Raw genomic sequence first — 26,684 nt, forward strand, 5'->3', positions numbered from 1 at the left:
AAACTAAGTGAATGGAAAATCACATCTGCATAATCTATTATTTGCCAGAGCCACCACTACTCCTCTGCAATCCTTAGGGACAGGATGACTTTTATTAAGCCCTAATGCCCTAAATGCCTTCCATTTGGCCTTTAACCAAATAAAAGGATACTAGTTAAAACCTGCACAGGATTGGAGAGGGGATACCTGCCCCCCCCTTACAAATGTCAGAATCTCATCATTTAGTTCATTTAGTTCAAAGCCCTAAGTTTTAGCTTTTTGTGTCACAAGTGTCTTTCCTTAATTCCCATTAACTAGTTTAACTGCAAGCCAGTATCTAGTATTTCTGGTAAGTTTGGTATTTCTGTCTCCTGTACAAAGTTAAGTGCAGAAATGATTGCACAACCCCTTGGCAAAACTGGTAAAGTTCATATGCACAGGTGGTTCTTATTTCGGGTTTTTGGACTCTTCTTCAAAGAGTTGTGTCTTATGAATTCTCTATTGTGTCAGGCCTATGTTCACAAGATCCAGAGATTTTTTGGTTATATAATCAAGTAAGATCTGTCTGTTGTCTGAAACACAAGCAGATCTGTCTGCTGGTGTCCACACTCCTATCAATAAATCCTCCCCTGTAAAATTTACCAAGTTTTGCTAATGTAAACAAAATTCTTCTGGGTCAAACTTTTTCCTGGCATAATTCGTAATTTCTCCCTTTGAGCCTTTGCAGGGTTGAAATACTGATTAGCAGGAAATGAGGTTGAGAATTGTTAGTTTTATCCTGAGGCATACTTTCCTTATGCAAGGGAATCAAGAGCATTTTGGAGGGCTTGGGGTTCTCAAAGGCCTCCAAAAAAGCACAACAAAAAAACAGGAACTTATGCCAGTTGTTGGGATCTGACTTACTTCCTGAATAATGTGTGCTTTCACAAGACCCTAGTATGATTATGAATTTTTTTTAACTAGTTTAATTCAGCAGTCCTCCCAATCAACTTTACATTTGTTTTCAATCAGGCCTGCAGCTGTAAACAATGTATTCTTAGTACTGGCATATAAAAACCTGGGTTCTTTTGCCTGGAGGTTAAGAATTTCAAGACTTATTAATTTATCCAATCACTAAATTATCCAATGTCTCTCCTATGGCTTTGACATTATTTGTGTCTTCAAATTGGACAGCAACAGTAAACCCAAGAGACTCCCCAGATGACCACCAACAGAGCACATTGACAACTTGTTTTCTATCCCAAAACAGTAAAGGAGTTTCCACTCATCAAACCTGTAAATTCTACATTTTCTTCAGGGTTTGGTGCCTATTACATTCCTGCTAGCAATTAAGACAAAATGCTTCCAGGTCCCAAAGTCCCAACTGATTACTACTAGTTTACAACTTTATTGGCAGGATGAGTGGATTACATGACTTGCAAGCCAACACCTTTCTCAGATGCATCAATTAGGCATGATTGCTTTGCTTTCCAAAGTTACTCTAGATCAGAGTCCAATTAGAGGGCTGGGAAATCTTTTATATTTCTTACCTCACACACTATAATGTGATCAAGCAGGTCTTTGGGTAGGGCACCTCACTAAGACCTGCACCAGATGCCCACTGTTCTCACATCCACTGCCTTGGTGCTGGCCTACCCTACCCTTTCCCCTCCCTTATCAAGAGGGCCTAGAAGTGGTAGCATGTTCCATCACGTACACTATCCCTACAAAACTATATAATCCAGCCCCTTCTGGATCACATTCTACAACTATGTGAGGGGCCAATTCTAACTCTCAAACTGGTTGTGAAATAATCTAGCAGATACAAAGTTAATTCCAGGTGTTTAGAAGCACAAACATGCAGAATTTTATCCACTTGACAGTTTCCGAAGTTTGAGGTATGCACAGGAGACATTACCCAGTGTGATGAATTAAGGCCTGCAAACATTGCCTACAAACCGTATGTATTAAGTAGGCTCCATGCCCAGCATGGGGCTTTAACTTAACTACCCTGAAATCAAGAATTACTATGTGCTACCAACTGAGCCAGTCAGGTGACCCTATTATTTTTTTCATATGGTTACCTAAGCTGGTGGCAGAATGGCATCATAAATTAGAGCACAGGCTGTGGATGGAGATCTGCCCACACCCAGATCCGGGCACTGCCATTTAATAGCTGTTTAAGTAACTTAAGTTATAGCTCATGGTTGCCTACAGACTACCATGGAGTATGTGTAAAATGTTTTACAAAATACCTGGGACATATTAAGTGATTTTGATAAAATTACCTGCTTACTTATTGCACTTTACCTTGAACTGGCCATCTTCAGGACAAGTGTAGAGACTAGACTTATTTAATATAACACCATCCAAATGAAGACACTTATGTACCTAACTCCCCTCTTAATATATGCTTTCCAGGAATGTACAATTTATATATTTTAAAAAAAAGCAAAAAAACCACCACATTTCAGCCCAAGGAATACTGTACAAGGGAAACTATTAAAAAAAAAAAAAAACCTCTAATTAGAAGTAACAAGGTTGAAACAAAATCTTCTATATGTCAACTGAGTTGTACCAGCCTTTTACTCTTTTCATTTGCATTTATTTAAACACAGTTCTCAAAACATTTGAGTGAAATTGGGCTTCCTTTGGTAAGCAAAGGACCTGAAAATAATATTTAAAAAATGAACAGGCAAAGTCTTCAGTTCATCCACAACACAGGTGTAGTGTTCCCTTCTCTTTCCGAACTCTGAAGCACTCAGTTTTTTCCATAGTCTAAAAGCTAGAAGAACAAGAGTACATTTGTGGTGGAATGTATTTGTCACTTGCTGATAACTAGTTGAAATACCATTATCCCCTTGTAACAGCTTTAAGAAATAGCCTTTTAAAGGCATACATTGTGTACCTCTTTTCTTATCCCCTGCTTTATATAATACAGATTACATAAAGGCTGACAAATCCACAGTTATAGAAGCATTAAGCATTGGCTGTATTGAAAATTTTTTAGTTCTAATACTAGCAGTACAGGGTTACAGAGCATAATTTTTAACACTTAGTTGCAGGTATAGTAAGTATAGTATGTTTCATGGATTGGAGAAAAATGGGTATTTTTGTCTTGAAATTTACTACTGACAACCTAATCTGAACAGTTCTGCTAAGCATTGATGTTAGAAAGAAAAGTAAAAACCAAACTTTATTGTTGCTTTTTACCATTTGGTAACATTTTTACACACAGGCTTCGATCTTCAGAATACCCTGGATTCAGTAGAAAAACCTTTTAAATGAAGTTTTGTACAATAGAAACTTCTCAGCAGTCAAAATTTAGACTGTAAAAAAATACATGCAAAACATACTTTTCTGAAAACACTTAACTTTGAACAAAGCACCGAACTACACAAATGCAGAATGAAAACAGCATTTCAACTCCACCAAAAGTAGTCATCATAAAAGGTGTAAAAGTCACCTAACTTCACTAGGCACTGTTCACTTTTTAAACAGGAGACAATAAAAAATATTGTCCACAAACAATATCCCAACTTTAGGGTAGGTTTCAGAAAGTCTTCATCTTCATGCTTTAATAGCGACCTAGGAAGAAATAATCATTAGTCTCTCAGTATTGAAGCATATTTATCAAGTATACTTTAATGTTGAGACTTTCAGACTATTCTACCATTCGAAAATTCTATGCATCAGATTCTCTCCTGTAAAAATAGAGGAAGACTCTCATATTAAGGGTTACACTAGAAATCAAAGAACTGACATTAAATAGAAATAGCTATGGAAGTGTAACTTGACCCACAAGAACTAAGTTTTTAAAGCCACCCAATTGTTTCCAGGCTGTACAAAATTAGAAGCACTCCCCTTTAAAAAAAATGCTACAACAAATGGTGACCAGAATGTAGTATACATTTACTATTTTTGGGTTAGCAACAAGATTCCAAGATCATTTCAATATACTTCCTTGAAACTTACACACAAAAATGGAGGGTATGTTATAATATAGATAAAACTACCTGAATTAACTATCTGCCATAATTTAAATTCAAGAAGTTTATTGTAATACATAAAATCGTATCAAGGTAAAAACTTACGAGGTGAGTATGATCGAGATCTAGAACGCGATCTGTATCCTCCACGACTATAGTAAGGAGAAGGTGACCGCCTTCTGTAAACAAATGTCAAAACCATCTAAGACTCCATAGATTGAAGTTAAATGACAAAGATCACCAATAGTCATGTTATTTTCAAAGTCTGTTTTAAATACAAAAACCACTAAACCCAAACACCTTTTGATGAACTCCCAAAATAAATTTTACTAGTGCTTCAAAGTGGTTTTGTAAGACTTGTATATTCACTTGCTTATTGAGATGCTCATTAAAAGCTAACAAAAATGCAATAGTACAAAAAAAATAGCTATAACGAATGAAAAGTTAAATAAATGCTTATCAGTGACATTAATTTGTACTATCTCATGTTAAGGTTCAAAATGGTGCCACTGAGTAATTGCCTAGTATAAGCCCAATTCATTTCTGTAAACATAAAATGAAGTCATGTATATACACACTATCACTGGTTCCAGTTTTAGTATTTTATGAATTTCATGCAATCCAATTTGTGTATGCAACTTGTAATTAACTACTAAAACATACTTCTAGTAAAAACCAAGTGTCTTTAGGTGAGCCATTTTACTGTGCAGATTTTAAATACTTTGCCATACCTGTAAATCTGATCCCTATCTTGAGCAGCTCTCCATCCTCCTCCTCCTCCACCACCTCCTCTGTAAAGGCAGAAAAGCAACACATTTCTTTTTAAAGTTTTAAAAATGATACATTTATACAGTAAAATTATAACTCCCAGAGAAGTAAAAAGTAGTTTTTAAATAAGTGATTTAAGTGCTACCTTTGCCACCCTTTTTACAAACTGGCATAGAGCTCTCTCTGGTGGCTAAAATGAGTAACAGAACAAATTACATTTCTAAAAGTAAATGCTTAACTGAATTAAAACCTGAAAGTTTAACGTTCTAAGCCCCCACATAGATTAATCCCTAAGTGCCAATTAACACACAAATGTTCTCTCAAAAAAAGTTTTTGTTGGGGATAAAATGCTGGACCATAGTATCAGAAGCATGCTTAAAGGTTTACTTCCACAGATAGTAGGCTGACCATTTTAACTTCTTTAAACATTCCAAATAATGTACCAAAAAAAAAAAAGAAAAAGGCCCCCACACCTCAATAAGGCATCAAGGATTACTATTGGGGTCAGTACCTATTATACAATTGACATTTTCACAAGCAAGACAGGGTCTAAGTGACCTGCTGCAGCTAAAATAATTTTACCCCATTTTTATCTTCAAAAGTATTCTAAGTATTTATTTCCATACTAACCCCCTAAAAAGAAAAACGTATGAAATCTTTTGGTAGTAAAAAAAAAAACTTCTAGCCATTGTTTTGCTAAATTACTGCTCTTTAGCAGTTACTTCTTTGCACTCTTATAAGACTTAGTTTTTCCGTTTCTCCAGTGCATCATACATTAGAAACAATAAAAATGGCTTTATAAAGCAATGACTTTAAAAGGATTTCAGTTGGCTTACAACTTGACGTTTAAGAAAATACAGGGGCAGCCCGGGTGGCTCAGCAGTTTAGCGTCGCCTTCAGCCCAGAGCATTATCCTGGAGACCCAGGATGGAGTCCCACATCAGGCTCCCTGCAAGGAGCCTGCTTCACCCTGTCTCTCATGAATAAAAATGTAAAAAGAAATTAAAAAAAAAATACATGTACATATTAAACTGACTAGACACTTAAACCTTAAAAAAAATCTAGGTTTCTGAAAAAAAAAAAAATCTAGGTTTCTGTATTTAATATATAAAAAGTGATTTTAATAAAGATGAAAACTTAGGTGTAGCACTGCCTTAAATTATGTTGCAACTGATTCAGGAGGAGATACTTCTTTTAATTTTTGGCAACTTAAATCTCATTTTATGGTTACCTTACCTGTATGATCTGCTATAGTAGTCACGATCATCATAGCCTCGATCATATCCTCTGTCATAGTAATCCCGACGGCGTGAGCTGCCACTATGAATAATAATATACCTTCATAAGATACCATATGTCATTCCTTCCCTATTTAACTACATATGACTGTTACTGTTTAAAACTGTTCAGACAATAGCACGATGGCTCATTTGGGTCTTGGAGGCCACAGCTAAGCTCTAAAGACATGACTGGACAACTGCTTCAAGTATAATCTCTTTACTCTCCTTTATTGGGCAAAAAATGAAGATTATTTTCTAATAAATATTACCCTAATTAATTCATAGATGGGCCTTTTCTAATAGGAAAGTTAACTGGAAAACAATATTCCTGGTTTAAGATTCCACTGACATTAAACACTGTCCTTTCTCTGGCCCCTATAATAATGTAGATATATATATATTTAAAAAAAGACCTAAAAACAACAAAAAACCTTTTGGTTAAGGGATACACACATTCTGCTAAACTTGCCTTCAAAAGTTAATTTGTTAAGCCCACATATTCTCCTAGGAGGGAAAATTAAAATATTTGGATGAATGTCGTTTCAGAAGTGAGAATATTTAAAGAAAAACTAAAACATGCACACAAGTAATGTTACAAAGCTGACTTTACTATAATAATTAAGATTCCATTATGAAAAAATGCTCTAATCAAGACTATTAATTACCAATTACAGTGTGCAGCACAAGTACCATGTCTCCACTGAATATTCTTTTGAACAGTTTTACTGAGTTAAAAAAAAAAAAGCCCAGAATGATCTATGGCATTATAGTCATAGTTCCAAGGACTATAATGTCCTAGTCCACTATAGTCCTAGTGGCAGGACTGGATGAAACCTCAGACTTTCTCCTAGTACATAGAGTTCTTACAGAAAATGCACTCAGCCATCCATCTTTATCTTAAAAAGAAAACTTACTAGGTAGGTCTCCCCATGTAAATTCCTGGTGTTGGGGTATGTGGTCTTTTTGTTATAGAGAAATCAACTCTGATCCTACGTCCATCAAGCTCCATTCCATTGGCACGCTCTTTTGCCTTTGAAAGATACATTAAGTTATTATGTACACCCTGGACGAAGCCACAAACTATCCACTAAACTATAAATTAGATTTTTCTACATATTTATAAGTAAATGTATAAATAAACATACCCTAAAAAAATTGTCCTATCCAAGTTCATTAGTACTTAAGAGTCAATAGTAGCACTATTTTACAAAGATACAGGTAGACTTTTAACTTACTTCCTTGGCATCGTCTACATTTTCAAAATATACAAAGGCAAATCCTCTGGAACGCCTAGATTGCTGGTCATATACAATAGACACGTCAGCAATGGGGCCATATTTAGAGAACACTTCTCTTAGATCTCTTTCTGTAGTGTACAAGCTCAATCCAAATACTCCAAGACAGCAGTTGGGGTCAGGATTTGCCTAGAAATGGGAAAATAAATTTTAAACTTCAAAATTTATCATAAACCAAAGTTAAAATAAATTACCTCAAATGTCACTAATAAAGTAGATTTAAATCAACAATTAGAATTAAAAAAAAAAAAGATTATTCATGAGAGAGACATGCAGAGGGAAAAGCAGACTCCCTGTGGGGGAGCCTGATGCGGGACTCAGTCACAGAGCTCCGGGATCATGCCCCAAGGCAAAGGCAGACACTCAACTGCTGAGCCAACCAGGCATACCAACAATTAGAATTTAAAATTAGTGTTATGGCAATAGCTGCAAGCATTAAAAACAGGCAGAAAAGGGGCACCTGGGTGCTCAGTTGGTTAGGCACCCGACTCTTGATTTTGGCTCACATCATGATCTCCGGGTTGAGATCAAGCCCCACGTGGGATCCCATGCTAACTATGGAACCTGGTTGAAGAATCCCTCCCTCTGCCCCCCAAGCCCCCCAAGAATGGGCAGAAAAACGGCAAAATGAAGTTCACCCTCAGAATTAAACCCGTGTGTGAATGGAGGAGGAAACAGGGACTCATACTAGTGAATATCAAAACTGGCATTTTTGTGGTGGGAAACAGGAGGGGGAATTTACCCAAGGGATTCACATCCTAGGAATTTATTCTAAGCATAAGAATAGCATTATCTCTATAAGCTAAAAGGAAAAACAAAGTACTCAAAATGAACTCACTTAAAATTAAAATGGGAAAACCAAGAAAGCATTCTAAAAAAATAATAAAGCTAACCCAGAAAAATCCAATAATATTAGTATGGTACATACCAACATGTTATGAGACCTAACATTAGTATTTTAACAGTAATGCAAAAAGTGGATTTCCTATTTGATGAGCCGAGCCACACCGTCATGTCTTGCTTACGTGTGACTGATAGACAAAATGTACACCATTACCTAAGTATCTTTGAAGAGACTATCCTCAAAACACTAAAAAGTCATTAAAGAACTCATGTATTCACCGCTAAAGGTCCATTAACAAATATAATCAGTTATTTCAAAACAAAAGGAAACTGCTTCAACAATAATTTTTTCACCTTACCCGATTCCCAACATGACGCCTGCGAGTAGACATGGGAGAGTGACTGTGGCTATGCCGTCTTCGATAATCTCGACTGTAAGACCTGCTACGGGATCGTCTATGGGAGCGGGACCGAGATCTTGATCTTGTATAATGCCTTCGAGAACTTCTTCTGGATCTAGACCTGTAAGACAAAGGCTTCAAGGTCATAACTAAGTAACTGGTAAGATGCAGCTTTCACTTCTTCTAATTAATCTAGAGTTAAAGTGATAGAACACAACTCAGACATACACTAACAGGAGATCAAGATTTTTCTAATTTATCTACAGTCATCTCAATTCTGTTAGGAAGAGCTCCAAACCACTACCAGCTCTCTTCCATTTAAGATAATTAAGATCAAGGAGATCAAAACTAACATGCTCAAGACGAACACTCAAAAATTTCATACTCATAAGACATGCAGCACTTCACACTAGCTTGATTTGTGGCCACTTTCCCCCTCAGAATACCACCCTCTATTTTTCAGCTTCTCCCATTATGCCCATCATTCACTTAAGATAAAATCACCATCACCATAGTTTTCCTCCAGCAGTGTTTTAAAACCAATCAATTGCTCTTAACTACAGTGATCATATGAACTGTCATCTAAACCAGACAGGATACATTTAAGAAAGAAAAGAAGTACAGTTAATTATGCCTGACAATAGGCATAAACTGGGGCTTGTCCTGGGCAAAGGAGGACATATAGCCTACTATTCATCAACATTAAAAAAAAAAAAAAAAGGCGCTGTGTTAAGGTATTTTTGTTTTGTACACACATGTATATTAGACTACACCTATTTATCAAGAATTGTAGTTACGAAAGCCAATGTTCTGCAGTCTGTCATACCTAAACTCATCGTGAATCCTCACAATTCTGAAGAACTACTGCTCACTAACTCGCCTTTTAAAGATAAGGAAGTTAAGGTGGAAAAAGGTTAAGTATCTGCCCAAGCCAGAAAAAATAGAGGTAAGATTTGAACCCTAACGCCAAAAGCCCAGGCTCTTAACCACTTAGTCTTCTGTCTCAGAACTTATGATTAAGTTCATTGCTAGTACCAATATTAAATAAGCCAACAAATGATCTAACCCTCTCTATCTTCCTAATTTTCAAAGCACACACCAATTTCAAAGCTAAGAGTAACAGAAGAAAATCCCAAGACAGTCTTTCTTACCTAGATTCAGATCTGGACCTGGACTTTGATCTGGAACGCCTGGAATCTTCCTTGGAGCGAGACCTTGCAGGGGTATGCCTTGCAGATTTCCCAGATCCATGAGCACTTCCACTTCTGGAAGCAGAACGGGATTCCTACACGTAGATGTCAAAAGTTTAATTTGTATACTTTCTGGGCAACTTTAAAAAACAAATAAGCTGCTGTGAGATAAATGGTGAGGGAAAGCAATCCCCTTCCAAGATAAGAAAAACATAGGTAAGGGCAGGAATTGAATATACCTGGTATATTTACATTGCTCCAACTGACATAGGCCAATTAACTTAAACTTCCACCTTTTCTGGAGCAGGGATAAGAGTTAACTGACCCCACTCTTCAGAAAGGGGTGCCAAAGCCAAGCAGTTAAGGGAACTGTCCAAGGATTGTGTTTTGGGATTGTTACTCCATAAAGACTAGGGTGAGAAAGAATCTTATTAACTATGACACCTGTACCTTATACCTATATTTCAATCAAGTTGCCATCAATAAAACAAAATCCTTTGAGAGACTCACAAAACTTACTTTTAAAATTCCTTTTTTTCCCATAAGACCTCAAACTTCAAGTTATATTTATTATTGAGTGGAGAAAAATCGAGGCAGGGGACAATCTGTTTCAAGTCCTAGCAAAAGGCAGAAACTTAGTGGAAAGCAAGGACCAGCCTGAAGAACACTAAACCTTATTCCATCTAACCATGGTGGGAGGGCCTTAAGAATCTCAAAGCAACCAGATGGAGCCATGGCAGAAAGGTAGTAACTGTACAGAAGGAAGAGCTGAAAGAGTGCCAGAAATCTACAGCTTCCCTGGCTAAATGGAGATGAACCAGGGCAAACTGATAGGGATCAAGGAATAAATAACTAGGAAAGGTACATAAAGGACATATTAAAACAAGAACAGATTAAATCAGGGGCTCTATCTGGGTCCAGGAAGGGAGGGAGTTCAGAATCGTACATAAAAACCAAAGTCTAGGTATATACTGTATAGCTTTCCCATCAAAACTAGACTACCTGGTAGATGAGTGGCACAGTAATGAAGATCTCTAAAGAAATCAGAGAAAGAATGGGTAGTAAACAGGGTAACTGGTTCATCAATGAGCCAAAGCATACAGTCAACTCAGCAGAAAAGACACCCATATAAAATAATGGAACTAAGGAAATATTCTGCCAAGGCGCCAAAACAGAAACAGCGGATTAAGAGAACAAACCCACGGAGGCTGATAGCTAAGGTATGTATATCAAAGATGACAACCTTATTTCAGGTTATCCAACTTAAGGCATATTAAAAGGCATCAAGTCTAGTAAAGCCTTTCTACCCAAGATAAAGCAGAAATGGCCAGACTCAAAAGGAACCAAAACATTACAGTAAGTCTTTGGAGGGGGGTAAGACAATGTTGAAACTATTGGATAAAAGTGCTCACAGGAGACCTCCCTGTGTGGTAGATTTTCAGAGTATTCTGGACATTCTTAAAAAGAATAGCATAGGATATTAAATTATAGTTACAGCCTTTTTAGATTACATTCTGTGATCTACAACATGAGGGGAGAAAATTTGAAAGATCACTTCTATGATGCTCAGGGAAAAAAAGTTATGTGCAATACAAAAGAAACTCAAGTTTAGAATAGGAAAGAAAGTAACTCAGCCAGCAAAACAACTTCTGGTCTCTAGGCCTGAAAACAATTCTAGAAAACTTCCCAGTTAAGACTTCATTATATAAAACACGGTGTGAAGGGACATAAAATGTGACCGCCTCCTCTCCATCCCCCCATGAGTGACTGTAAAAAGATTCAAAGAAAAAGATGATATTCTTATTAGTGAAAACAGCTACCTTTAACAACAAGGAATGGTTAAAGGTGTACTGCAGCTTTAGGGACCCCAATAAATAATCTCTTGGCATTCTCTGGGAAATATTCTGCATACTCAGACATTTAAAAGCACAATCCACTGCCCTCCTCTCCTTGGACAAAGAAATTCTCAATAATAGGGGTGTGGTTTCTGACATCACAGGCAAAAGCAAATCTAAAAGAAAAACTAGAAAACAGGGACCCCCAAGGTTAACTGCCTTTGTTTATTTCAATGCTAGAAATGATTACTTCATGGAATGATTATAGCTGTTACTGTAAACCAAAGAAAACATTTTACTCTGGAAGAGAGCGGAATATGCTCACCTTAACTCCCAATAAGAGTTAAAAGATTACCAATAAAATACTTGTAGTCAACAAATAGTAAGCCCAGGGGCCAAAATATAAAAGAAGAGAGGATAGAAAGATCTTTTTAAGCCTCTTGCTTCACTAAACAGAAAAACCTTATTCTAACCTGCTTTACTAGTCTGCTCACACTAAGAAAAGAAGATAAAGGGCCAAAGACACATTATCTGTGAAACTCTAAGCTTTTCTCTCAGGCCCTAAAACTGACTGGCTATATGCATATACATTTTGTGAGCAATCACTTCTTAGACCAGGAATAGAAACACCAGCCAAAAATGCAAAGACTTTCCCTTTTATAATACTGAAGCTTGGTTAGACCAACACCTAAACAATGTCTCCATCTCTTCCCACCTTTCGTGTCAAGGATGTTTCTTAAAGAAGTTAAACCCCTTTTTTGTAGTTATGCTGGCCATTAACTGGTTTGAAAACATATTCAAGAAAATTTAGCCTGTCCAGAAGAAAGGAGACCTAAATTAGGCAAATCTAAATTCAAAGTTAACTTTAAACCTTAATCAGTGGGCAAATCTACACAACCAACTGGGAAAGCCTCCTCACAAAGAAAACTCTAAAGTCCGCTCACAGGGCTGAAAAATTTTGTGTCAATGCATTAAAACCCTACCAAAAACACTACTCTGGACATTAATACCTCAAGCAAAAGGACCATGAACTTAATAAACATAAAGCCAAAAAATTCCCTGAATTTTTGCTCAGAGAATCAAGTTTTTATAGATTGGATCTTAGTCATATACTAACAATATAGAACGTAAAAAGAGCAGGTCAGGAAAAAACCTAATCCTTTCAACAAAATAACTTCATCTTCCTATTCCAAGAATGGCAGTATCTTAGAAAGACATTTTCGAAAGAGATGAAGTAGAAACCATGTGAATCAAATCATTAAGTTTCTCCTGTATTATTTTAGAAACTGGATTCAATTATTTAGATTTTAAACAGTGGCTCTTAAACAGATAATGCAGTAAACCTACACAGCATTTAAGAATACAGGTCCCTAAACTAAAGCTCATTTTAGTAATTCTGGAGTTGACCATTTCCTATGAGCACCATACAAGATGCTAATTAAAGCCTAATTATTTATTCAATTTCAGAGTATTATATTTCCTACTTACTGATTTTTCTTGGCAAAAGCATCTTCCTCGAACTTTCTCTCATTTTCTCTGTTCCACCTGCCCAGGACAAGAGGCCCATCCATCTCCCTCTTACCACCCTAATAACTAGGACAGGGTGAGAGAAGGAGGCACTGTCATACTCCAAGATGCTTTGGCCAAGGGGTGGTGGTGGGGGAAACCCTGAAGGACAGTCCACCAGCATCACTGTTTAGTTTTGCCATACATCTACCCAGCTTTGGCCATTTAATCAATTCCAAACTACTTTCCTTCCACATAGAGGCCTAATAGGTCTTTCCTCTTTTGGACAAGGACCTTTCAGATCTCCCAATAATAGAATACAAGGACTTAAACAGAGTATCTACTCACATCTCTTTTACCTTAGCTCTCTACCTAATCTGTAAGTAATTCAGAATACAAATTAACTTAATGTTACTTATACATGGCAAAAATATTTTACAAATAATTGGGACAAAACAAGTGCCGGATACTACCATAAATGGGAATAATTTTCTTCTCCTTGCAAAACACAAGAATTATAAAAAGCACAAATCTTCCATTGACAATTGGCCCTAAAAACCTCCAGAAAAGAGATCCTTCTAGAAATGTCACTTAAGCCACTTTTTCCAAGAGCTAGAAGATCTGAAAACTCTCAGAGAAAGTTTAGGTTATCTTCATTTCAGGAAGGAGAAGTGATACCCTTAGCTTTCCCAACAGAAGACAACTGTTGGTTAGCTACCACTGGATATAATTTTGACCCGTTACTTGTCGCATCCAACTGAAAAGTTAACATTACACTGATCACCTGGTTCTTTTATTCAACTAAAAACACACAGAAGGGGAAATAATAGAACTTTGAAAGTTTTTTTCCCAGTTAGTGGGAGTGGGGAACCAGAATAAAGCTACTTTATAATCCATACCACTCACATCAGTATAACAGTTGTTAATTGCAGAAAATGAGAAAAAGGAATAAAGCGGTTTTCAGAATGAAAAGCAACTACCACTAATGCCACCGAGTTAGAGATCCTGTCCACTTGTGTGACCCACCTCATTCTAAGGGAAGGTACTGTATTTTTTTAGCAGTAATCCTAGTCATTCAGCTGGAATAGGCATTAAACAGGAAAGAATTAAGAATCATCCTTGTGAATATAGAACCTGCAACTTAAAAGGTAGGGCCTAAGAGGTCATAGCTTTCCACTATGCCATCTGGAAAGAAAAATTTTCATTAATGCCAAAAGGAGCTAACTACCCTGTTCACTAGTTTGCTTAAATTTTGAGAGTTGGTTCTATAATTGTCCTGGCAACAGTCTCTGGGAAAACTATGACAAATATATTCCAACTCTGAAGGTACTCGCTCATGCCCCAGGACCAGCAGAGTCAGATGAAAAAATCTGGAGGGACAACATGAAGCAACTGTTACCCATGCTGGAGAGCTCATTCCTGCCTCATATTTGACTACAAAGGGTTATTTTTTTAAATTGCATTTCAATCATTTGACTAAGAAGTTAAAATTAGAATTACCTAATTTAAACGTTTCCCCTGGAAGGCACTTCTTTGCCCTGTATATATTTTCTTCTATTAAACAAATAATGCATGCATGTTTAGCAAAATATACAGGGACACATAAACAGACTAGTAATTACTTAGCGTAGTGCTTTCTGATTCCAGATTACTTCTTATCTTAACTTCATTTTTATTTCTTTTCTTCATTCTTCCGTTTCAAATTCTGACTTCTTTCATCTTCCCCACTTCACACAAATTGCTCAATATTCTACAAGTGGGACTTCTGGTCTGATAATTAGCATGCATTCTTTCTTTTATTTTTTCAAATTTCAGCTTCACTTATTCCTGAGCTTCAAATACTCATTTATAAAACTTGTCAAATGACGACTTCCGCATTTTCCTTCTTCAACATTAACCTTAATAGAAAAAGAACAGGATGAAGATATTTTAAAACTCCAGGATAAAATCCAGTGCCAAAACTGAAACTAGAAAAAAAATTCCCTTTTTTGGATTAAAAAAAAAAAAAGCTAGAGTATGCAGCTCAAAAAACTGAAACTAGCTTCCTGTTGGTTCTAAAATATAAGGTATCAACCTCAACTGTCTATTTCAAATAAATTTTTATCATGCTTAAATTGAAAGCGAAGTGCGCAACTGAACATTTGCTGTTCAATCTAACATTTAAGAACTTTACATTTCACACTTCTTACTTATTGTATTCATCAATAGAAAATGTCAAGTGTCAAAAGCACATTTCTAGTAAAAAAATGACACATTAATACAGAAGTGCAAGAAAGGAAAGCACGGACAATTCATTTGTACAATGACAAGGCTCAGGGTTGGAGAGGTTTTACAACTTGTGACTTGTCTAGATAATAAGGTAACAAAATGTATTTAATGTCACACACTTTTGTACTGCATGTTTAAAGAGCGCTGTAGAAGACAACATCAGGGAAATCAAAATTTGGACTGAAGTGCTCAAAACCCACCCTTAGAAAACTGCTCTAGTGACATTTTAAAATATGGTCTAACTACTAAATTTAGTACTAAAATCATAAAAAGACAAAATCAGGTCAACCAACTACTATATCCATGTAGCTATGAAGGAAAGCAGAACAAACTTGAATCCAACAGTGGTGTTTTCAAAGATTCCTGTAAATTCCCCCTCAATGAACAAAGTATTAAAATCTTCTGCAGTCCAAAGGAGAAACCCTACTTTTTAAAGGTGGCAATATTGAGAGAAAATTATAGCTCACCTCCTGAAATTAAAAACCACATCACTAAACAGATCAAAAAGTATTCTAGTGTCTGTTGAATACCTTCAACAAAATAGTCCTCACAAAGCATCCTCATTCTCCTTGTTATCCTGTACTTCACCTTATGATCTTTCATTTAACAATTTCCTCACTATTAGTTTTATTTTCTTTTGGGGTGAGCAAGGTTAAAGGTTCTTAAAAAAAAAAAAAAAAAAAAAAAAGGAAAAAAGCCATTATATATCCGGGCATAAAGACAACCATGGCTATCGTGGGAAGTGTTGTAATGTCTTTCCTAAGAAAGCACAAATTTCAGTCCAGTTTTTTTAAAAAGTCAATTATCGTTTAGTCCAGGAAAAAATTTAAATAGCTTTTTATTTAAGGGAGTCACAGTAATTGATTTTCTTTTAATATCCATCACTAAAATGTAATGGGAAATGTTTGCTGGCAGCACAAATGTAATCATGGAATCAGAATGCCCAAGCAGGTTTCCTCTTTAAGGCCACCTAAGGATAACATACTGATACAGGGCCTTAGATACATAAATATACTAGAACGGAGGCCAAAGCTCTAGGTATCGTAACTTTTCAATATGGACGCCTTCCTGCCTTTTTAATTATCCCTTCCCAACCATCTCCCTTTTATTTTTGAAGATCAAAACATGCTGGCAGATAATGTAAATATTAAGTTTATTTCAACTCAACTACTAACACTAAGCTCAAGTGGCCACTTTAACAAAACCAGACAACTAACTACTGGGGCTAATGTTATTGTCCATTTGGTTAAGAGATCCTACTTAGAAATAAGCAGAAACTTCTCCCATCATCAGCACAATTTTGGTTAAAATGACTCTAGGGATTACAACCGGAATTCAAATAACTTTTAAAAACGTGTATAAACTCCGTAGGGAACTGACAAGGTAATATTTTAAAACGTGAAACAGGGCAAAGAAAAATGTGCTGATCCTGCTATGAATTTAAAGGTTAATGCTCATATCAATGGACTATTTAATTTTCTGTGGTCAAACACTATCAGAAGATTGAGTGGAGAAAATGCTTCAAAAGACAGAATATTCCTTGGCTCATCTGACTTGTAAGCCCATCTCTTGCATCAATAATAGACTCTGAAAAGGGGTCTCATACATGCATGCTGCAGTATTGGGCAATCTAAGTTGATCAAAGTAGCAATCCGAAAATAACTTCCACAACCCAATTCAAAAAGATTTTGGGGAATCTGAAAACTAATTTGCTATAGTGAAAAGCTCTTTTGGGCTTAATTAAAAACAAAACTAAGTGACACCACCACCTAAAATTGGTTGTTAACCCACATCCCCAAAAAACTAAGCTTGGATAAAACACTTAAAATTTCCTGAACATCAATCTCTATTCCCTCTAAAAAAAATAAAATAAAATAAAAAAAATTCACAAATGAAAACTAATCATAACAGAATGCAAAGGCTCAAAAAATATACACAATTGTAGGTCTGTTATTCTCTTGGGCAAAATGTGAACTATGAAATGTTAAGTTTATCACTTAGGTTTTGGGCTTTATTGGAGATAGAGGAAGAAAAGGTAAATGATATTAACATCTCTCATCACCGGATTCCTCTTTAATCGTTTGACAAAACGAGTACTTACCTTGTAATCACTTGTAATTTCAGTTTGAAAATGCCACCTTCTAGTTCCAGATAACATCAACATTAAAACCAAGAAAAATATTCTTCAACCTGGTTTCTTCAAGAGACTTGTACCTAACCAGACTCACAGTAAAACAAAGCAAACTATTTCCTCCCACTGGAAATTCAATCCTTTATTAAAGGAACTGGTGCGATGGCTGTAATTCTTTAGAAATAGATTGAGATGTTTCAGTTTTTGAAAATCAGAATTCAAAGTTAGGGGCTAAAAACAAAGAATACAGAAAGACAACCCAAGATTAAGCAGAAGAGAAAAACTGCAGAAATCTGAAAAGCAGTTTGATGGGATGGTATCCAGATGCTAATCATTTCCACAAAGAATAAGACTAAAGACAATGTACCTACATTGCAAATATTACTTCTACAAAAACCATAGCCAATACCCTACCAGAATATTTTCTTAAACTGCTTGCTATTGTAATCTTGACAGCAGGACAGAAATCAAAACCATCTGGTCTATACAATAGTGTTTCCTTTGTGTCTGGATTCTAAGTATAGATGTATTTGCAGAATCTAAAGAAATTACAATCATTAGGAAGGCAGAACATTAAACTAGTAACAAGACCACACAAACATCGCATATCCTAAATATTATGACCATTACTGGTCCTTAAAGATTACCCAAGTATCACCATGTACCTCACCTCCAAACTTGCAGCCAACTCTTATATTCTTACTTGTCCAGATTGTGACACAACTGCTATGAATACTTCTTTTTGCAAAGGTGGTCAACTATTCCCCAAAAATGCTTGCCAGTAATTTTTGGAAAGTACTGGAAAAGAACTATACTCGGAAATGAAAAATTTTATTTTGCACAAGTTCGGCTACATCAAGGAAGTGACTCTAGAGACATTTTAATTTAAATCTATCAACGTTCATGAGAAATGTTCCACAACTACTCTGCCATAACTAAAATGTGATGTGGACAAAAATTCTAGAATATACCGTGAGTACGCATTTAAAACGAAATAGGGGCACACACTGAACCACTGTTCTAAGTGTCAGTATATTCACTCAATAGGGGTGATCAAACAATTTATTGTACACAAGCAACCAGCCTATTTAGGAAATGAACTTCTAAAGTTTAAAGAAATGGGGAAAAAATACTTCCGGAACTATGCTGGGGCTTCAGGAACAGCGACGTCTCAATTCTGGACTGCTAAATTAAGGGAGGGTTGGGTGGAATTCCAGCCAAACCAAGGAGATTTGTGATTACATTAATGGTGCCAATCAGGCTTTTACTAATGATTTACATCAAGTTTGATAGGTTTAAGGGTCTAGAGTGGATTTACTACAATTTTTCAGGCTCCAGAGACGCTATTAACAGGTATGTCCAAGATTATTACCCTGAATCCAACTTTTTCACGGCTTTCAGTTCAAAGGATGTTTTTAGCCAATCAGACCTGTTACAAACACTTAAGTCTTGTTTATGGCATCGTATCTAATCTGTTCCATTAAGCTTTAGGGTTTTGCCAGAGTTCTTTAGGAATCACAACCTTTTTTAAGGTCTATTCTAATCTCTTCGGCTTCCAATACACCAATTGGAAAGCAATCTACATACAAAACAAAATGCCAAATAAAACTACGAAGTTTAGAAATGCTTCCAGGACTCAAAACTTATGTAAGGAAAAAAAAAAATCAATTTCTAACATGTAACTTTCCTTTATAAGAATTTAGCGAATACCTAACCTATGTAAACAAAATTGTGGAAAAAACAAGGATTTATATTTTTAACCAGAAAAAAAAAAATCAAAAATGTCAAATTATTAGGATGGCAACCCAGAGCTGTTTCAAGCCAGGAACCTACCTTCAGCAATTTCCTCCCTTATGTAAAATACAATTTATTTTTGGGCAATGTTCGTTTTCACAAGCACACCATTCCAAGTAACTTATTCAGGTATATTCAACTAAGAGCGCTTCTCAGAAACCGGCCATTTTGTATTCTCTTCGCAGCGCAAAAAAGTACTCAGTAATTGTTTAAGAAAACCGAAGACTTAAAAGTTATCATTTGCTTCCCCCGTTCCAAACACCGATGACTAGATTCAACGGTATATAGTCAACTGGTAGAATCAGCAATCACTGCTTAACAATTTGTAGGTTGGGTCCAAACTTTCTTACGGTGGACAGCAAGAGCTTAAAAATACTCGTACAGGCACTGATGTTGGTGCAACCAACCGTCTTAAAGGAAAATGTAAAAAGCCAGTATTCTCTGAATAGGTGAAGCCTCATTACTCAAGTTAAATCAGATTTGGTTCCAAAATTACACAGTAAATTTTACAAAGTTTCAGGGCCTAAGACAGGAAGTTTTTAAAAAATGCCCTCTTAATGAAGGGCCCCAAATCGGTTTCATAGAAGTTTGCTAGTGTATTTGAATAGATTTACCTGACGACCGCTATTGAGATCTTAGGATGGCACTAGAAGGCAAAACTTAAGTCAACTGTCAAAGCACCCAACTTCTTTATCCTTACCAAGTTAAAAAAAAAAAAAATCAAGTTCTCTGGTGCTTTTCATTAATCTCACTCGAAGAAATTCTCCATATCCTCCGAATGCCCGAGATTGACAAGCTTTGTGTATTTTTGCATCTTCATGAATACCCAAGGCTTGCAACCACGCTTTATTTACCACACGTTTTTTAAGCCCGGAAGCGGTCTTATTCCCGCAATCTAATCAAACCACTACCGAACTCAACATTTGGGTTAAGTGGAGGCAAAGTCAAAGTGTACCAACATAAGCTGTGGCTCACAGAAGTAGAATGCCTCAAAACAAAGGAAATAACGGCGCCATACATGGTTGCCCGTCAGTTTCTTCTACACAGTCCCCTAGAAAATAAATATCTGCTCCATAAAACAAGAAAACCTCTGTAGCCTCAGGGTGTCGTCCATCGGATACCGATAACGATTTTTTCCTTTGAAAGAAAACACTTTCGATATCGGAAAAAAGCACTCCCTTTAGGCCAGACAAAAAGCCCGCGCGAAACCCCCTCTAACGGGCCCAGAACTTGTCTACCTCGGATTAGTTTCCCCGACGTAAAAAAGGCCCAAGAACACCCCAGACTCCGTCTTTTCGGGGTCCACAAAACGATTCTAAAGCTAAACGATGGGCCAACCCTCCCAGAGAACGCTGCCTTCCTCCCCCCGCTCGGTCTGTGAGGCGCGGGCCCGCCTTGACGCGCGGCTGCTCCGCCATTTTGTGCCTCTGGCAGCGCGCCCGGCCAGCCGGCCCAAGATGGCGGCAGCGAGGCTTCGCAGGAGAGCAACGGCGAAATGAGATACCGCTCCCCTCCCCCAACACCAAAGGGACGCAGCGGCCATTTTTAATCTTTCTCCCCTCTTCTAACGGAAAAAAACCGCCGTCTCGACTTGCGGGCCACACAAACCCGCCAGTGGCCTACTTCGTGACTAACGACACTATTCGCAAGGGCTTTTAAAACCCCACTCCTGTGCTTCCAAGACTCAGACTTCGGAGTCTAAACCGCCCGTCTCCGGAGCCGAGGCCGACGGGCCTGGGAAGAGATGCAAGCTGGAACCACACGGCCGCCCCCTGCACCACCTCTACGTACCCGCTCGCCGTAGTTCTGCTCGCCGCTGTCGCTCATGACTCCTAGCTGCTGTCGCCGCTCGACGGGCTTCAATCGAAGCTGCCAACCTCTGGCGCCTTCTGTATAGAGGCTCCGCCGCAGCCTCACAGAACGCACGGGCTCCCGAGCCGCCGAGTACCGAAGCGCTCCGCACCGCCTCCGCACGGGCTCTAAGTCTGCCGGACGTGACGCGGCGCTCCTTAAGCCGGCTCCTCCCCTTTCAGAACGCGCGCTTTCTTGGCCCCGCCCCTCGGCGCTCGGTCTTCCCTTTCTAGCGGCGGCGCGTCCGGAACCGGACGTGACGTAAGCCTCGCAGCCCGCCCAGCCCCACCCACCATCTCTGGGTCTCAGCGAGGCGGGAAAGTAAGCGTGCTGGACGGCCTGCGCCTGCGGTTGGTGGTCGCCGAGGGGCGTGGTGATGTCACCGGCCACGCCCTCATCTCTTCTGGAACTTTCCAGGGAAAGCGTCGCGGCGGTGGGAAGGAGGAGATGCCCTTTTTTCCCATCCTTGATTCCTTTCTTGTGCTTTATTAGTTTTTGTGCCGCCTTTTGGTTGGAGAGACCCCATGTCCTTCTACTGCGACCCATGGTTTACCGCCTTGCATTTATTTAGCTTCAGTTGTGGATGCATCCTTCCTGAAAAAAACCTTCATTTGAGCACCTATTAAATGGTGAAGCACTCTCAGATCTCCAGGTGCTGACATCAGACACAATCTCTATTCTGAAAGAAGTTAGTGGTCCAGAAAGGAAGAACCGTTAAACACGGGTGTAAACTATGATTTTAAGCGCCAGAGGTGCCTACTGCAATGATGTCACTGGAGGGAAGATTAATTTTTTTTTTTAAGGTTTTATTTATTTGTTAGAGACAGAGAGAGAGAGAGGGACAGGCAGAGGGAGAGGCGGGCTCCGTATAGGGAGCCCGACGTGGGACTCGACCCGGGTCTCCAGGATCAGGTCCTGGGTTGAAGGTGGCGCTAAACCGCTGGGCCACCCGGGCTGCTCTTCTCTTACCCAATGGCGTGATAGACAGTTCTTGAACAGCCTCGGTTTCAACTGCTCTTGTTCACTTATACTTTTTTTTTTTTTTTTTATAAACACAGTACTATCCAGACCTTATCCTATGTACCCATCACCCATTAAAAAGGAAGTATGATAACCTGGCTGGTTTGGTACTTTTGGTACCTGCAAAGGGCCATTTGATTTTTTTAAGCAGCTTTATTAAGATGATTACATACCATGCCATGCTCCCATTTAAAGTGACTAATTTAGGGACATCTGACTGGCTCAGTGTTAAGCATCTGCCTTTGGCTCAGGCCATGATCCCAGGGTCCTGGGATCCAGCCCAGCATGGGGCTCCCTGCGCAGTGGGAGTCTGCTTCTCCCTCTCGCTCTGCTCTTTACTCCACACCTCCCCCCTCCTGCCCCGTGCTCGCTCTCTCTCAAATAAATACATCTTAAAAAAATAAAGTGAATAATTCAAATGGTTTTTATTGTACATATAGAACTGTGCAGGCATCACAGCAATTTTAGAACAGTTTCATCACCCCTAAGAAGAAACCTGTACTCATTCATAGTCATTGTACATCTCCCTCTCCACCCTCCTGCAACCCTGCCAGCTCTAAGGAATCTGAAGTTTACTTTGTCTCTATAGTTTTTATTCTGAACATATCATATAAACAGAAATATTTAATATGAAGTCCCTTATGATTAGCTTCTTAATGTAGTGTTTTTAAGGCTTGTGCATGCTGTAGCATGTATCAGTATTTCATTCTTTTTCATTAGTGAATTATATTTTATTATATAGATATATCACATTTTATTTATTCATTCATTGGTTGATAGACTTTTGTACCCAAAAGTGCACTTTCCATTTTTTAACCATTATGAGTAATCACAGCAGCTATGATGTTTTGTCGAACATACATTTTCAATTATTTTGGGAATATACCTAGGGGTGGAATTGCTGAGTTGTATCCTAATTCTATGTTTAACATTTTGAGGAGCTTTTAATTCCAGCCACTGCGGCATTTGGGTGGCTAAGTGGTTGATCATCTGTCTCCAGCTTAGGTCGTGATCCTGGGGTCCTGGGGTCAAGGCTCCTGGGATCAATCCCCAGGGGTTAGCCTGCTTCTCCATCTGCCTATGTCTCTGCCTCTCTCTGTGTCTTTCATGAATAAGTAAATTTTTTAAATCTTAAAAAATAATAATAATCCTAGACACCCTAACAAGTGTGAAATGGTATCTCATTGAGGGTTTGATTTGTATTTCCCTAATAATGATGTTGAACATCTTTTCATGTGTTTATTGATCATGTGTAGATCTTCCCTGGAGAAATGTCTATTCACATACCTTGCCCATTTTTTAAAATATTTTATTTATTTATTTAGGATAGTCACAGAGAGAGAGAGAGAGAGAGAGAGAGGCAGAGACACAGGCAGAGGGAGAAGCAGGGTCGATGCACCGGGAGCCCGACGTGGGATTCGATCCCAGGTCTCCAGGATCGCGCCCTGGGCCAAAGGCAGGCGCCAAACCGCTGTGCCACCCAGGGATCCCACCTTGCCCATTTTTTAGCTGAGTTATCAGTCTTTTTATTATTGAGTCGTAAGAATTGGCAATTTGAGTCTTACTTGGTTCAGCATCAGTATTTAAGGCACCTTTGACCCAGAGGTTTGGTGATGACTCAAGGTGACAATTGTCCTATTTTTTTTTCTTTACATACTCTCCAGAGCCATCCTCCACTGCTTTCATGGTTTTTAATCAGCGACTTACATGCTGCTGGCTTCCAGCTTTATATTCACACATCTGAACACCCTCCTCAGTTTTGTGCTTAAATTCCAGTTGCCTGCCTGAATTTTTACCTGGATACTTCAGAGGCTTATAAAAATTAACATGTCCAAAAATTAAAATAATCATTTTAATAATCCCTTCCTTGGCTATCTATTTTTTTTATTTATTTTTTCTCTTTTTTTTTTCCTTCTTTTTTCCCTTGGCTATCTAAATGTCTCTGCTAAAACTTCTCCCCTCCTTATTTAGTTAACATAGCTCATCAATTCTTTCTGTATAATAAAAATTTTTTCTTTTCTTTTCCATGCCCCTTACCTATATCAGGGCCTCATCAGATCAATTATCTAAGGAATTTTCCAATTATCTTAAAAATTGAATTAGTGTTTGTGGAGTTTTTACAGCTTTAAGCACTTTATTTCAAATTCTAATAAGAAAAAATAGTGGGATCCCTGGGTGGCGCAGCGGTTTAGCACCTGCCTTTGGCCCAGGGCGCGATCCTGGAGACCCGGGATCGAATCCCACGTCGGGCTCCCGGTGCATGGAGCCTGCTTCTCCCTCTGCCTATGTCTCTGCGCCTCTCTCTCTCTCTGTGTGACTATCATTAAAAAAAAAAAAAAAAATAGTGATAAAACTCTTCAAACCATTACCTTGGACCTGGAGTTATAGTTTATAAAGATGAAATTCTAGTACATTTTCCCCCAATAATTGTTTTGAATTTTGCAATGATCCCTGGTGTTTTTATGCTCTTATTAATTTCTAGTTCTTTTATTGGCCAAGCTGTACCAGTTTTGAACTTTCTGGTAGCCTCCCCGAGAAGAAGAAATTAAATTTCTTTCCTCCTTTTTAACACCTAGATGCTTGTCAATGTGATGTAATTTAAAAATTAGATCAGGAACAAACTGATAGGTGTTCATTGTACAATTCTCTCCACTATGTTTGAACATTTTCATAATATAATGGTGAGGGAAAAAGACATAAGTCACGTCATGGTACCACATGCTCTGAAATGATCAATGGCTTTCATAACTTTTAGGATAAAATTCAAAAAACCTTAATACAAGCTCTAATTCTCTGCATGATCTGTTCCTTATCTGCTACTCTTCCACTCATTTGCCATGTTATAGGCACACAGTTTCTCGCACTCCTCGTATCCTCAATCTTACACTTTTGAATAAGCTGTTCCCTCTTCCTGGGATATTCAACAACCACCCTTTTTCCCAAAACACACCTATACTTGGGCTGCTACTCAGATCTCAAGCCTCACCTTGCTTCCTGGTTTAGATTAAATCTCTTGTTTACGTGCTTTTATAAGCACCCCTCATATTATTTATAACAGTTGTAGTTAAACAATAATTTTATAATTATTTCTCTGATTTTGGCTTTTATGTCTCTCTTCCTCACAAGATTCCTTGAGGACAGGGCCCATGCCTATCTTATCCACTGGTTTATACCTAGTACCAATACCTGGCATGTAGTAAGCCTTTAGTTACACTTGTTGAGTGAATGAAAGCAAAGTATGAATTTAGAAATGATTGAATAGGCAACAGGTACTTTTTTAGGTTCCTGAGCAGGAGACTGACTAGCTGAAAGCAGGGAAGATTGTCCTGGCACGGACAAAGACATGGAGGTCAGTCTGGAGAGCTTATGTGTCACTCATGTCTATATCTCCAACACACAGGGCCAGGCTGTTGAATGAGAGACTGTGTGGGATGTGGTTCCTGTGCTGTGGCGACAAGGTGGAAAGGACTGGCAGCAGGAATGGAGAGGAAACAGTGAGTGGGTAGACTCTGAGAGGCTGGCCTCACTGATCTTGATGATGGGAATATATGGATAAAAGGCGAAGACATAGGGGAAAAATGACCATAAATACTTTGTCTTGGTAGGGGAAGTATATGCAAAAGGAAATAAGGTGCCTGCCTAGGAGTACTCTCTTAACTGAGACTTACTCCCACAGTTTACAGAAAAGCCATAGCTGCCCCCAAATTTGATTATTGTTTCTACTTATAGAGACTAGACCCTTGTTCAATTTCTGTCCTTTCTACGAATTCAGGAGCTCATTCTTTCTTTGATTTATGGTTTTGCTCTTGTCCATTTAGTTATTCAATAAACTGGAGAAGAAAGCAAGAGGCAGATCACAGAAGACTATATATACCTTTTTAAGGAGTTTTAGATTTTTTTTTAGTAGGGAATAGGGAAGTGCTGAGGGGTTAAAAGGTAAGTTATATTGTCAAGTTTAGGTTGTAGAAAAGTGGTGGAGTGGTGTGGCCAAGGAAGACTGGAGTCTAGGGGCAGATGAGGAATAAGAGAGCTGCAGTCCGCTGTGCAGGGCATGCCTAGCAAGGGGCCAGGAGGGTTGATACCCAGGCAATGTGCTTTGTACACCCAAAGGAAGGCCCTTCTTCTGCAAATTTATACAACGTTATCATTTGGGCCAGTAGCAGCCAAGCCAGGCAATCAGTTCCTCTTTAAATGTTCCAGACAAGGAATAAAGAGACTGAGCAAGTAAGTCTGAACCACAGCAGTCGCAATGGCGTTAGAGAATGAATGGATCTGACTTCCTGTGCTCATTGCTCCAAATTCATCCTTTTTGCCTGCTCTGTGAAAATAGATATGGTCCTTAAAAAAAAAAATCTATCTATCTATCTATCTATCTATCTATCTATCTATGCTTTTTTGCCAGTTGGCACTAAAGCTTTGTCAGTACAGGGCATTGTGCAGGCATTACAAGGAGAAAAGGGTTTATTTCTTAGTTCCAGAGTGTTCCACAGACTCCTGCAGCACATGAAGCTTCCCCAGTGACCAGCTCCAACAGAGATTATAGCTCTCTTCAGCT

At 38.3% G+C, this 26,684-nt stretch overlaps 1 protein-coding gene across 5 annotated transcripts; it reads right to left on the reverse strand.

Annotated features, from left to right (window-relative positions):
* Positions 1-2,541: 2,541 nt before the first annotated feature.
* TRA2B (transformer 2 beta homolog) lies at positions 2,542-21,344 on the reverse strand. Of its 5 annotated transcripts, XM_077879988.1 has the most exons (10): positions 21,050-21,258; positions 14,688-14,963; positions 9,686-9,819; positions 8,493-8,655; positions 7,231-7,419; positions 6,910-7,025; positions 5,952-6,035; positions 4,679-4,738; positions 4,053-4,126; positions 2,542-3,546 (listed from the first exon to the last, which is right to left on the reverse strand). In XM_077879988.1, exons 4-10 carry the CDS (start codon positions 8,523-8,525, stop codon positions 3,536-3,538), a joined length of 567 nt encoding a protein of 188 aa, XP_077736114.1. In that variant the 5' UTR covers positions 8,526-8,655; positions 9,686-9,819; positions 14,688-14,963; positions 21,050-21,258; the 3' UTR covers positions 2,542-3,535. The 5 variants fall into 5 exon arrangements, with proteins under 5 accessions (XP_077736114.1, XP_077736113.1, XP_077736112.1 ...); XM_077879987.1 differs by lacking the exon at positions 14,688-14,963 and having other exon boundaries at positions 4,053-4,123; positions 21,050-21,344; XM_077879986.1 differs by lacking the exon at positions 14,688-14,963 and having other exon boundaries at positions 21,050-21,344.
* Between the last annotated feature and the right edge of the window lie 5,340 nt (positions 21,345-26,684).

This window comes from Canis aureus, chromosome 31 (genome assembly GCF_053574225.1).
Source record: "Canis aureus isolate CA01 chromosome 31, VMU_Caureus_v.1.0, whole genome shotgun sequence".
NCBI lineage: Eukaryota > Metazoa > Chordata > Mammalia > Carnivora > Canidae > Canis > Canis aureus.

What these genes read in the sequence shown, in the direction of transcription:
- TRA2B (XM_077879986.1), bottom strand. Translation starts at nt 21,085, where the DNA reads ATGAGCGACAGCGGCGAGCAGAACTACGGCGAGCGG. An exon ending in AGCAGAACTACGGCGAGCGG is followed by an intron (nt 9,820 to 21,049) that starts GTACGTAGAGGT and finishes ATCTACGTGTAG; the next exon opens with GAATCCCGTTCTGCTTCCAG. An exon ending in AGGTCCAGATCTGAATCTAG is followed by an intron (nt 8,656 to 9,685) that starts GTAAGAAAGACT and finishes TTTGTCTTACAG; the next exon opens with GTCTAGATCCAGAAGAAGTT.